This window comes from Scomber scombrus, chromosome 2 (assembly GCF_963691925.1).
Source record: "Scomber scombrus chromosome 2, fScoSco1.1, whole genome shotgun sequence".
In the NCBI taxonomy this organism is placed as follows: domain Eukaryota; kingdom Metazoa; phylum Chordata; class Actinopteri; order Scombriformes; family Scombridae; genus Scomber; species Scomber scombrus.
Window position 1 is genome coordinate 4,906,337 of NC_084971.1, and position 14,477 is coordinate 4,920,813.

At 40.6% G+C, this 14,477-nt stretch overlaps 1 protein-coding gene across 1 annotated transcript in view; it reads right to left on the minus strand.

The window, feature by feature from the left end:
- Positions 1 to 4,385: 4,385 nt before the first annotated feature.
- rims1b (regulating synaptic membrane exocytosis 1b) overlaps positions 4,386 to 14,477 on the minus strand; it is a 71,140-nt gene continuing 61,048 nt past the window's right edge. The window contains exons 26-33 of the mRNA XM_062440539.1: positions 13,968 to 14,071; positions 13,679 to 13,839; positions 9,403 to 9,620; positions 6,801 to 6,945; positions 6,040 to 6,164; positions 5,136 to 5,237; positions 4,731 to 4,870; positions 4,386 to 4,604 (exon numbers count right to left, since the gene is read on the minus strand). Coding sequence (XP_062296523.1) covers positions 4,386 to 4,604; positions 4,731 to 4,870; positions 5,136 to 5,237; positions 6,040 to 6,164; positions 6,801 to 6,945; positions 9,403 to 9,620; positions 13,679 to 13,839; positions 13,968 to 14,071 — 1,214 coding nt within the window. The remainder of the gene's footprint in view (positions 4,605 to 4,730; positions 4,871 to 5,135; positions 5,238 to 6,039; positions 6,165 to 6,800; positions 6,946 to 9,402; positions 9,621 to 13,678; positions 13,840 to 13,967; positions 14,072 to 14,477) is intronic.

The window sequence follows — 14,477 nt, forward strand, 5'->3', positions numbered from 1 at the left end:
CAGAATAGTTACCAAAAACACTGCATGAATGATTCCTCACCGAGAATTTTAACATAATGTACAAGCACAGGACTTGTGAGAAAAGTTGGTCTTTTTTAACACACTGGAGCCATGTCAAAGCAGCAGGCAGCATCCCACCATCCCACACAACGACCAAGTCATTACCATAATGAAGGGTTCCAACCACAGGAGAGCAGTCAGCTACGGTTAAGTCCGCTAGAACTCGAATGAGGATTTTTTCCAAATGTCTCCACAGCTGTCCCAACAGTGAACGCCATCCAGCTTTTTAGTGGGACGTTTGCCCTTCACGCAGCTTTGATGTGTTTATTTCCAAAATGCATCTGAAAAAGTGATTTTGCATGTGACCGTGGCGATGACTCGAGGACACGGAGGTCATGTCCTCAGTATTGGCGTTGAAATAAATGTAGATTTTAAAGCATGTAAACCATCTAAAAACAAGCAAATATCTTGTATCTTATAAAGAAAACTCCTACAGCTTACAGCTATATTCACATATGTGCTTACATTATACATTACAGTTGGTCCTGAAAAGGTATTTATGAGTTATTTTCTGGTCATTTAATATTATTTGGACTATTTATTGTGTAATGTTTGCTAGTTAAATCTGTCTTTGCCTTTATCTCCTCAGTATAACATGGTGCTGCTCTGCTGAGATATACAAGTGAAGGACCGGCAGATGACATTTATGGGAGTAAGGAAAATATTAGCTTTCCCACAAACATGCAGAATATCCTATTTTGAATTACGTTTTTCATCCTGACCTCTTGACACTCGGTCCGAGGTAACCGCGGGCTGCGAGTATGATACGAATAAAATCAGCTGAGAAGTAATATGATTGCAAGAGAGGTTGAAATAAAGAGGAAAGAAGCATGGGACCATCTTTTCTGGTTCTTTTTTTGGTGTGACATGTTTAAACTGTATAGTGACATATACAACAGACAGCTGATCCCTGATGGCCTTTTTGTGCTGGTTGATTCTTCTTTGACTTTTCCTACAACAAACCCTCATGTTTGGTTTGGTCATTGCAAAAATGGTTATCCTTAGAGAGTGGAAGTCTGTCTCGCCTCCCTGATTTCACAAATGGCTGAATTACATGGTTTCCTGTCTATCTCTTGAAGAAATTCGGTAAACGTTGTCTAATTCCCAACCCAAGTTTCTTAACGTCTGGGGATCATATTAAGAAGGAGAGGTGTCTCACTCTGACCTAATTCAATTGGACCATACTGTTTTGTGTTTTATTGCATTGCATTGTAGTGTACTTCCTTCATCTCTCTGTCTTAGTTATACCACCTTGATTCCTGACGCTCAATCTACTTATGAACATTTCAGTCATATATCATTTTTAAGAAAGCAATAAATAAATAAATAAAAACACTATTCCCTGAAACCTGACTAAAAAAAAAACTCACCACCCTTTTTTTTCAATCTCATTTTTTATTGATCTTTTATTTTAATCATATTTTTAAATTATCTTTATATGTAATGTATTATCTCATATTCTTTATTTTCTCATATATGTAACTGATCTCTGAAATGCATAGACTGTATGTGTTTGCCTGAATGTGTATTTCATTGTTGTTTCAATTGTTATTTTGTCCTCTCACTAAATTTTCATCAATAAAAAATGTATTTAAAAAAAAAGAAAAAGTAAAGAACCGTTTTCTTCCACACATTCTTTTTATTTGTAAATAATAAAAATGAACTTTTTTTTTTTTTTTTAAATATAAAACATACACATCATTTGAGCCACATCTGTTATACAAACAAGAAATGTTGCAGTGAATGCTTTACTTTTTTCTAATTTTCTTTTTTTGTTTCAGTGGAACACATAAGTTGTAAACAATCAGCGATTTTTTTTCTGTTAATACTGACAAAGAAAAAAAAAAAAAAAAAAAAGAGAAAGGAATAAACCAGCTTCACCGGACGATGAAAAGAAAGAAAGAAAGAAAGAAAAAAAAAGTCAACTCTTCTGAAGTGGGACTGAACGTGGCCGGGGGGTTCAGACATTGGGTTTTTGAAGCACGCACAAAGTGTTCGGACGACGACTTTTCTTCCTTTTCGAGCGGTGATACGCCCGTCCATCACCTTGTGTTGCCCCGCTGCATGGTCCCTAATGACTCACCGATCGCTCCTCATTATTATGACTTGACCCCTTTGCAAACATCACTCAACCCAATGACAACCCAGTGAATGGCTGCTGAATATTTACAGTGTATGACTCTCTGTGCATCTGCTATGTATTCTTTATATAACTTAACAGTTTGTGTGTTAGCATATCTGAAATCATTATGTTGAAACATAATTCATATTTCCATATAAGTGGATCTGATTTTTTACATATTTATTCATACATCATCTCAGCCCCTTGGAGGTATACTATGATGTGGAATAACAGTAATAGGGGGCTGTGAGGTCTGCTCAGTACTACTGTACAGTACAGTACATCTTCCAGAGGGTGGAGGAAAAGACATCAACGTAATCTTGGGATTTGTTTGAGAGACATTCAGCACCGGACTGAGGGACGTGGAATAGACTGCAGTTGAGTTCAAATGTCTTTTGCGTAATGGGAATGGCTTCGGTTTCTTGGTTTTATCTCTTTAATATTCAAGTACGAGCAAACTGTACAACTGCATGCAACATACAAGCGGCCCTACAGTATGTGGAACTAACACACGTATCTAGTTCAGTATCTTTTTTTTTCTGTATCTGTTTCGTTTTACAAAAAAAATGTGCATGCAGCTTGGAAACAGGTTCCAGTCATGCTGGCCCCCCCGCCTCTCTCTCTCTCTCTCTCATTCTCTCTCTCATTCTCTCATTCTCTCTCCGGGGGTGGGAGGAGCCTGCAGGGGGCCAAACGGAGGATGAGCATTGGTGTTGGTGTCCCGACAGATCAGTCTGATTGGTTACTTTCACATTCACAGAAGATGCAACGAGGGAAACTGTGAGCGATTCCTCTTTTCTCGTTTGTTTTTCTAATATCTAGACAAAGAAATGAACTGAACCAGTGACGGGATCGTTGCTTTTTTTTCCTTTTTTTTTTTTTTTTTCTCTTTTAAACTACGTGGGTTTTTTTTTCCAAAAAGTTAAACTTTTTGTTGTAAAAAAATCAAGCTCTTGTGCTTGTGTTTAAATCTCAAAAGAATGTAAACTAAGGGTTTGGATAAAAACCTTAAACGTGCTGGGGTGAGGGAACGCACTCCCCAAAAAATGTGAAAAATTAGACGGTCCTATCTTGCTCTTGAGTAGGTGAATAAAGATTTACTTCTTTTCAGTTTTTTTACAGTGATGTTGTACCCTTGTGATATTTCAAAGTGACATAAATTTTATTTATTGGTCAACCTCCTTGGAGGCTTAATATACATCTATACAAAGACGACTGGCCTGGACGTTTGCCAGCGGTGGAACAAGGAAAACAACGCTGCACGCTAATCTCACTGTCAAGTGTAAAAATCTAAGCTGTGTCATCATCATCACCAGTCCCCCCCCCTCCCCCCTGCATAACATTTGCAGACATTAAATAGTTTTTATATCCTTTTTTTTTAAATATCTCTTGTGTTTAGTTTTTTTCTCTCCATGCACAAACCAGACTGACAACATATCATGAGCATTTTTACGCACTGTAAAAACATTTTTGTGCCAATAGTAACAAAGGGAAAAGAAAATGAACAACAAAGCAAACACGCTAAAACAGTGTGGCTTCAGAGCAGCCATGGTAAACATATTGAAAAGAGGATCTTTCGACAGAGAGAGGGACCAGTGATGCGGCTCCAAAGGTCTAGGCACCAGAAGAAGGCCCTGTGCTTCCAGACTGAATACCCACGCGGGTGGCACCCTGAGGCGCCGGCAGTCTGTTGGGGGGGAGGGGGATTTCTGGAAGAGGCCACTGCAGAGGAGGAACGTGACAGTGCCGCCTGCAGTTGTTGGAGGGGTGATTATTACCTCTGTCTCGAGTCCATACATTCCGACGCTTACATACATTTCTTTGCTATTGTTGATTTCAGCTAAAAACCACCCTGCTCATCTGTACCGTCTCCCGTCTCGAGAGCTACTGCATGTTGTCTGTGGACAGCCCTGCATCGTCAGCATACACAGAGAAAAACGATGAGATTTTTCCTTCGAATATGGATATGAAACACTGAAATGTGGTGCTCCCTAGAACAGACTAAATTAACCGCGACAGGAGTGATTGTCAGATCTCAACAAAGCTTTCTCGTTGTGACTTTTTCTGATTGTTGTTGTTCTACGTTTCTGCCTCTTTTTTGTGTTTTTTTTTTGTGGGTTTTTTTATTTTATTTTTTTGTTTCTCTCTACAGTACGTTTCATGAGTTTGTTACTCGCAGAGCGGGCGTAGAGCTGTTGGTCCACTAGGATCGGACCCCGGGTGGTCCGGAAGAGCTGTCCAGCGATGACTGGGAAGCTCGCCGTGTTAGGGAGGCGAGCGTCGGATCCACCAAGGAGGAAGGTGGGAACAACTTGTACCAACCGATTACTGTGCTTGATAAGTCCAGTTCCTCCAATAGGATTTGTGCAACTCCCATGAAGCTTTTATGGTCCATGCGGCCGTAGTCTCCCCATACAATCACCTGAAGGAGGCAATAAAATCAGTTTCGGTCAAATTACACAGCAGTCTAGTTCCTCCTGATAAAATAAGAGGGTGAATTTGGAGAAAGAAAAAAACTTTGTGATGAAGATATATATCTTCTGCTCACCTGTAAGACTTTACCCTGTGGGCTTTCCTCGAATAGCAGTGCTTGCTGGTACAGTGGGTCAAGTGTTTTCCGTGCAATCTTGGTTTTCTTTTTGGCTACGTACGCTCCATTATTCAGCAGATAGACTTTGACATACGGAGCTGAAGGCAGAGACGAAACAATAAAAAAGCCATTAGTGGGGGAGCAAAGCGCCTAGCCAATATAATCTGAATCAGATCTCACAGTTGGTTATATCTTCATGAGGAGCAGAAGAACAGAGTGAGCTTCAGCTGGGTGTCTACTGGATGGAGGGTGTATATCATATGATAACGGGAAAAGGAGTGTGTGGATGATGTGTGTGATGAGAAGGAGGGAAGGAGGGAGGGATGAGCTGCTCTCATATCTCAGGGTGGGTCAGGTTTTTACCAGGGAGAGATTTGGATCCTGGCTTTTGGACGAGTCCACGCGCTCTGATAACTTCAACCTCCAGGTGACCCTTTTTCTCCATCATCCCAATCTGGATGTCACCTAGGAAACAGATGAAGATGACAAAGAGATGATTGGTTTGGTACCACAGGAACAGATCAATGAACTTTGTGCACAGCTTATAGTGCAGAGCTTCATGTATGGTCAGACAATATCACTCACAAGTGTGTATGGTAGCGACCACACACTCAGCCTTTAAGAATATACATAGTATATATATGAAGGTTATTAGTGTTTAATCAGGCCTATATGAAGTGGGTGAAAGGTTACAAAAACACTGAAAATGTGTATGCAAAACTGATACATAAAAATACCCTAATAATAATAATAATGATAATAATATATTTATATCCTATTTTATTCAATATATATAAATACAAATTTAAAAAATCAATTTAAATTTAAAAAAACTAAAATACATTTAAATTAGAAGATAAATCAAATAAGAGAAGAAAAAAGCTAATAAAAAAGTAATAGTAATAATAAAAGTGGTTAAAAGTAAATAAATGAATGAATAAATTATATAATAATCATAATAATCAATATATATTCATATTGTATTCAAAATAAATAAAAAAGTTTAAAAAATAAATAAAAGTAAAACCTAAAATACACTGAAATTAGGAGATAACCAAAAGAAGAAAAGAAAAATCAAATTAAAAAAAGAAAAATGGGGGAAAAAATACAAACAAAATCAGAACGAGAAAAAAATAGATCAATGTTACAATGAAGGTGGTATTATAGAGGCTATAGATGCTATTATAGAGAAGCTGAGATTATAGAGGGAGAAAAGGAGATGGGGAGAAAAGAACAGAACAGAACAGAGTTAACTCTAGTATCTCACCTATGGCAGGTGTAGCCAGTGTCTGCCTGCCCACTAACTGAGCCGGTCCCAGACCATCCAGGAAGTCACTGAACTGACTGCTGGCACCCAGATTGACTCCAGAGAAGAGCAAACTAACACAGAAAACACAGAAAATAATCAGGAACTGTTATGTTACAGCACAATTTTTGATATCAAAGACAAAGACTCAGTAGTGTGTGTACAGTCAGCAGTGTCTCATTTTACCGCCTTTAGGAGAAACCTGAACAATTTGCTGCCGGTCATTATTTACAGTGTGAAAAACAGCTTTTAAACTGCCTGAGCAAAGATAATCCATCACAGGAAAACACCAGGCTTTAATTTGATTCAGTCAAACTTTGTGTTTTATCATCGCATCACTGTGTCCGAACTGAGTGTGCTCATTACGTTACACTGTTTACTGTCAGCTCCTGCCTGGACGTACTGTACCACTCCCTGCCTCACATACTCCCTCATATACAAACTCTACCGTCACACCCATGTTCATTTATTAAGGAAGTCTTTGCTGGGTAGAATAACAGTTCATTTCAGGATACACTAGTTTTAATAGTGTCAATTATGCATTTTGAAACCAAAAAGTAGCCAATTAATTAAACAGGTAGGGATGTAAAATAGGTATAAATGTAACAGGGATTCTCCTTTAAGCACGGGTACATGTCTTTAAAAAAAACGACAAAACAGGGAGATGTAGAGTGTGTGATGATGGGGGTGGGGGGGGGGGTGGAGATGGTGGTTATACTGACTTTCCCTCAGAGTTGCAGCTGTTCATGCTGCCATTGTTGGACTCTCTGCTGGGCTGGCGGCTCATGTTCCTGGTCAGCTCCACTGCCATGCCGGTCTCTGTGCTCCTCTGGATGGGCGCACCCTTCTCCTTCTTACTCTTCCCCTCTGGATGAAAGAGGAAAAAACACAATGTTACCCCTAAAAAAAATAGATATAGATAATAGCCTGCAAAAAGTAAGAATTCAGTCAGAATTAGGTGATTTTTTACGAGATGTTTCCTATAAAACATGGAAGATTACAGTGTTAGGAGAAAGAGAAAGATCTCCTTTAAAGCATGTTGTGGTTGTAGAAAAAAATGAACCAGTTTCCAGTTGCCCTTTTATCAATGGAAACTCTTTCAGATTAAACCATTCACTGGTGGGGTAGATAAAGTAGAAAATCACAGGACGGCCCACAGATCCGGTTATAAGGATTCTGTGATGTCTTCGTCTGAAGCGTGGCCAAAGTCGCACCCATGTCCTGCTGACCCCGTTCCCTCCGGTAATCAGTAGTAAACAGGAAATCTTTAGGTAGGAAAAAAACAAACAGAAAAACAAGCCCAAAAGCACTCGTGTGGCATCTTGGCACCTTCTGACTCATGATACTGGCACGTATGGTGCAAAGAGAAAAATGTAGCTGCATTCCAGAGCCTCCCATCATCTCTGAGTTATCAAGTAGCAGCTCATCATAATAACACAAAAAACATCCTAAAGTTGAGAAAGTCTCCCTTACCTGCGTCTGCTCCCATCCATCATGAACAGGAAGGATTTTCAAAATTAAGCTTGATCTTTTTTCTATCTCTACTTCCTCTCTCTCTCTTCTCTACATCAGGGCGAGAGAGACAGAAAGAGAGAGAGAGAGAGAGAGAGAGAGAGAGAGAGAGAGAGAGAGAGAGAGAGAGAGGGAGAGAGGGAGAGAGAGAGAGAGAAAGAGAGAGAGAGAGAGAGAGAGAGAGAGAGAGAGAGAGAGAGTGACCCCTTCTAGGCCCAGTGTCCTCTAATAGCTTTTTATGTCCGCTACAAAGAAAGGGAACACAGTGGTTTGGCTTTCATCATGAGTCCTACACCCCCCCCACCCGCAGTGTGTGTGACTGGGAGCTGAGCTGCGAGGGGCTCTCAGCTTCTCAGCCGGCCCACGATGTTCCCAAACTCTCCCAGAACACATCATTTGGTTGTTTGCAGTAGAGAGGTTCGTTTGTTACGGAACAAAAAGGACACGGTCTGCTCCTCAGGACAAAATGCTTTTTCATGAGCGACGTCGTCCACGCGCAACACACTTTAGTTCAAAGTCTCAGACATTACATTATGTGTGTGTGTGAGTGAGGTAGATTTTGGGGTCTGAAGGTTGAAAAAATGATAAAATACAGCTGAGTTTAATACTGAAATATGGTGAACACACTGTACTAACACAGAGACCTTCATCAGGTGCGGTCAGGCACACACTCTGCCTTAATTATAACTCAACCTGCTCCCCACACAGAACTGATTAGAGACGTACTGGAAACACTATCTGCTTCATGACGAGAGCTTCAATCTGAGTTTTGGCTCCAGCACCTGTAATATTTTGGACACACAATCTCTGATCTGTTTGCCTGGCTGAAAATAAGCAGATATATCCTTTAGGAGGCCCTCTAGTGACTTATTATTGTACTTCCCTGACTGATGTTAAAAAGGATGGAGGTGGAAGCAGCAGAGGTGGAGGTATGTTGATTTGTAGTTAGTTGCTAATTCAAGCAACTAACACTGTGTATTTATTAACCTTTTTATTCATTTATGTATTCATTCTATTTTAATAAACCTGTTTGATATGCATGCCTTCTTATATATTCTTATATGGCTCTATATGTTATCTGTATGTTGACTTTACCAAATAAAGATGCTTGGAAAAAAATAAACAGCTGTGAATCCACTGATGTAACAAAGCTCATCTGTTATACATTTGTAGCCTCCATTCCCAAGTTGAGTTAACCCTGATGACGTCACTACTAAATAATCAGGGTTATTTTCTCAGACAAAGCTCCGAAGCCACAGAAGACATAATTCATCAGTATAATGTATAATAATGTAAAGTAATGAATTGATTGGATACATGATTTGAAACAGTTAGTCATTGGTTAGTTCAAGGAAGCCTGAGAGGAGCGAGAGTGTGATAGGCTGAGACATCTATCAATCAAGCAAATATACTTCCAAATGTACCTTTTTTTAAGTTTGAAAATATAAAATAAAAATAATTATTTTTAAATTTTCCACAGCTCCCAGTACCTCCCACTCCCACTAATTAGACTGAGGCTGTCTTTACTACGAAAATCCCAGGAACACATGTATATAGTATCAGGAATTTATGTGTATTGTAGATTTATATAATTGCAGATTATTTTACACAGAGATTGTTTATTTATATTTTACTATTAAGAGGCTACTGGCTATTGTGTCAGTTTTTTAATTTCTCCCTAGGGGGATCGATAAAGATACCTTACCTTACCTTAAATTCAAGTTCAAGTTCAAGTTTATTGTCATGCTAGAAAATATGCCACATTTGTATGAAACCAGGGAACATCTTTTTTAGGTTCCTAGTGTGACTCACCAGGGCCGCTGATCTGTGAAGTGCTGCGGCTGCGGCGGTTACCCACGATGGCCACCACCCTGGCGCTGAGGCTGGAGCGTCTCTTTTTGCTGCCGCCGCCCACCGTGCCCAGCGCCGTGTCCGATTGGCTGCCGTCTGTGCGCTCTTGGGTGTAGATCTCCCCGCTCACGCTGGAGCTCTTCGGCATGCTGCGGCCCGCCGACGCTCGCATCTGCCTACTGGAGAGAGAGAAGACGGTGAGTGACGCTGTGACCCGGGGCATGATGCAGAGGGGCATGGTGTGAACGTCCTGTTGTACTGTACCTTTCGCTTTAGTAGAACACAAAACTATAAAACAGCATGGTTGACAAGAGGTGACAAATGTAACGTTTCACACTGGTTGTGGTTGAGGGTTGATGTTTAATTCTGGAGCATGTTAGAAAAATAACAGATGAGTAAACATCTGGGATTCTACAGAAAAGAAATGAGGAAGCCACACTCAAGTGACACATGCTATCAGTGTTTGGTGGTTTGGTGTTACATCATGATGCAGCCAGGACTCTCCAAAAAGACATTTAGGGCACATGTGACCCTCCTGGTCGAACAAAAATCTAATATTTTAGCAGTCCAAAGGCTGTCAAGCATATATAATGCTATGAGTTAAAGTTCATTCTTCTAAAACGAGCCACTAAGCGTGGGCAAAAGCTGCCCAGTGTTATACGCTGCCTCCTAGGGGTACGGAGGAGCCACCGCATGTCCATCCCCTCAGAGGGGGTCAAAGTGCTGCATGAGAGCCCAGCTATACTGCCCCGGCCCCCCATAGTATCTACTCCCTGTGGGCCCCTAACAACCACAGTTAACTGGCCCGGAGGAGCCAGGGAAGGACTTGGATGGGGGAGGGTGGTTTGAGGCCTCTCTGCCGCCCCCTGCAGAGGGGTTAGGGAAGGGCGTGCAGCGGAGGGGAAGGACGGGTGGCGAAGATCCAGGTTTGGAGGGTCAAGGGGATCCAGACAGTCACAGCACAGGATGCATGAAAGGAAGGATCTGAGACATGCAGGTGGGAGCGCACACAGATACACAGAGGCACAGACACAGAAAACAAGAGCAAAATATAACAAAAATGACAAATAATACTGTAAAAAAATGCAAATAGACATGCATGTATGTCCAGTGTGTGATATATCTGTAACATTATATCAGTCATGTATCATTGTCTTTGGCTGAAATCCTTGTCATTTGTGCTTTTTCATCCAACCACAAGTGATACTAAATAATGCCAAAAATTCAAAGAAAGGCAAGAAATCTGAACCTGACTAACAATTGATTAACATGAGCAGCATAGACTGGATTACTTCAAATTGATGAGAAGCAGTACATCAAGAAACAATGAAGACATATCAAGCAAGGGGAAAAGTTGAAGTGCAAAGGTCAAAGATGTAAGGAGCGTTTGACGTGTCACTGCTGCCTCCATTTCTGCTCCTCTTGTAGTATGTACTCAGTCAGCTCCAAACGCCATTAAACTGGCCTGAAGTAGATGTGAGAGCATCCACAGAATACAGATATTAATATCTCACAGTGAGTGAGGACTGACCTGAGGCCAGCAAGGCTATTGTACAACAGTGGATTAATAATTCATACATCGCCTCCCTAAAAACTGACCTCCCATCTGAATTATAGAGCAGTTACATTTTGGGCCTTCTAAAAACTGACCAACTGTTTTTGTAAAGTGATGCTGACAACTTGAGTTTTCACTGCAAACACACACACACTCCCCACTGTCTAAAAACTGATCTGAAACCAGCACCTGCACAGCCAGAAACACTGTCTGTATCTTTCTACAATACCACTGAGTCCATTTGACATAATCTATGTTATTTCTTGCCTATTTTTTCTCTCTTTGCACTCTTAAAGGTACAGTGTGTAGTATTTAGTGGCATCTAGTGGTGAGGTTGAACACCTGAATACTCCTCCCTTCCCAGGATGTAGGAGAATATACAGTCGCTATGAAACTCTGTACTTTAGAAACATAACAATGCAACATGTTCATCCTCGGTGGAAGGGGACCGGCTCCCTATGTAAATATAAAGGTCTCATTCTAAAGTAACGATAACAAGATTTATTAATTTCGGGTGATTATACACTAATTAACACATACTTATGCAAATTATATTCCATTGCTGCCAAGTCCGTTCAACTAGCTGCTACTAAATTCTACACACTGCACCTTTAAAATTCTACACACTGCACCTTTAAAATTGTTACATAGTGCACCTTTAAAATTCTGCATAGTGCACCTTTAAAATTCTACATACTGCACCTTTAAAATTCTACATAGTGCACCTTTAAAATTCTACATATTGCACCTTTAAAATTATACAGAGGGCACCTTTAAAATTCTACATAGTGTACCATTAAAATTCTACATATTGCCCTTTAAAATTCTACATAGTGCACCTTTAAAATTCTACATATTGCACCTTTAAAATTATACATAGTGCACCTTGAAGTTTCGGTGTGCACATATTTTGGCTTGACTGGTCTGCACAGAGCCATTCATTTAACCCTGTCCAACACTTTTGAGATGAACTGGAACTAGTATGAGATACTTAATAAAGTCCATACACTTAACTGCTAAATATTTAATATAGAAAATAATCTCTTCGTCTAATTCACACAGAAGCAAAGAAGCACTACCTCTCTCTCCGTCTCACCTCCAACTGCAGAAAGTGTGTCAAAGGCCGTGGGGGCTGTGCTTTTATAACACTCTATTTGGATTGATCTGTGGTAAGGCCATAAAGAACGGCTGCCCTTTCTCTCCTCCTCCCAGACCTCAATACATTAGCTGGCTAATAAGCTGCACTACATCACCAGCTGGCCTACTGAGGACCACTGGGATAGGGTCGTTTGTCCCTGTCAGCACCCTGCTACTGGTCAGCCGGGGATGGGTGTGTGTGTGTGTGTGTGTATATATGTGTGTGTGTGTGTGTGTGTGTGCATGAAGAGAACGTGGCGATTTTTCTTTTTTAAATCTACTTTTTAAATGTGTATTTCAGCTCGTTTATTAGTTTGAATGAGCTTTCTTTTAGCAGATGTATATTTTTTATTCAGCAGTTATCTCATTTTGAATTCTCGTATTTTTTTTTTGATTTCTAAAAACTAATTTTTTTGTTCTGATTTTTAAAATGAATTCTTATTTTATGCTGCATATGAATGTTTACAAACCTTTTTTAACCTGTTTTAAAGGCGTCATTTTACTTGTAGAAAAGACTTTCAATGTATTTTCAGTATAATTCAGTCTTGTTCACATTTATATTAGTAACGACTATGCTGTTTCTTAAATGAGATCTATAGAAAGTTAGTGTTGTAACCCCCCCCTTAAAGTTGGGGTATTTTGGAAGACAATGTAAAGAGTAATGTTCAAAATAGGGATCCTGATTTTAGATCCCTGCTATTGTTAAAGCCTACATTTACCATAATGCATCTTGATTGCATACGTTTAGAATCTTGGTCTTGAGACATCACAACATCATCATGGTTATATTCTTAAACTTACAGACATTATTCAACTGTTTCAGTAAACTGATTTTTAAATATAAAATTGGTAAAGTGCCTTTTTAACTTGATTCTGTTCAACCAGATATTTCCGTGCGAATAAGATGACTGCATCTTAAAAAATAAGAAAATTCAAGTTTAACAATAAGTCTCCACCCTGCTCGAGTGTCCTTGAGCAAGATGCAAGCTTCCGTCGCTTTGCTGTTGTCTTAGATGAATGGAGGATTGAGGGATTCTATCTTTGGGGATGAAGGGAGCGGCTTGCGCAGCGAGAGAAGACGGATCGTCTGCCGTCATCGGTGAATTCACCATTTGGGATGTATTGATCTTTACCTGGACTCCCTGGTGTCTCCAGCTACAGTGTGTCTCCTGCGCTTCAACTCCTCAGAGAAACGTCTCTTTCCCGCCGACCTCCTCCTCGACTCCTCTCCATTCACCCCCCACGAGATCCTCCTGTCCTTCTTCTCCTCCTCTAATGACTTGGACCTGAGTTTAGTAGCCGCCGTTCGTTGTTTTGTGTGTGTGTGTGTGTGTGTGTGTGTGTGTGTGTGTATGTGTGTGTGTGAAAGAGCATGCAGATGGCCAGAAACATGCAGCATTTAGCGTGCAGAAAAAAACAGACACACATTGATAAGCATGCATAAAACAACCAAAATTAAGTGTAATTAAAATTGAATGGATTGGCTGACAGTCAAAGCACTCTTAACATTTAAATAGAACACATGACTAGCCAATGAAGACTGACCTGAGTCGTCCCCCGGGTCGTTCTGATTGGATAGACATGTAGCTGGTGCTACTGAGGCGGGAGGCACTGCTGGCACGGGAGAGAGCTGACACATCACTCATATCACTGTCTGACGATCTGGCCGACATGTTGTCACTGCTGCGCCTCTGTTCTGCGTACATCTACACACAGAGAATAGGAGAGAAGAGAGATGATTATTTTTTGCCTAAGCTGAGGAGAAGAGAAAGTCAACACGCACGTCATTAATCGAGTGCAGGTGGAGGAGTTTTCGAGGCAAATGGACGCCGACCTCCCGCTTGGTCTTGAGGTCCGTCTCGGGGTCGTGGGAGGCTGAAGGCCGGTAGGAATGTACTTTCATCTGCAGCTGTCGGGCTCGCTCCTCTGCCGCAAGGACTGAGGGAGGAAGAGGAAGAATAGAAAAAGAAATAAAACGTTAGTAAGACTGCTGCGTTCCAATGAGAGACTAGTAGAGAGGATGTCCTATAGATGCAGGATCTGGTTCCTGACACTAGATGGAGCATGATGTGCACTGTTAGGACATCAAGTGGACCCATATGATGGATGCTAAGAGGGTCACACAGGAATGATGACAGTCATACTGAGAAAAAAATATGATTTTAGTCTGGGTTAGTGGGAAAAGTCAGATAGAGATGTTAAACTGTCACAGAAAATCACAACTACAGCTGAGATTGTACATAAAGATACATATATATATATATATATTAAAATGCTGTTAGAGCCAGAACTTTTGAGATGGATTAAGTGATACAGTGTTCAACATTATACTTACAGTAGTGCA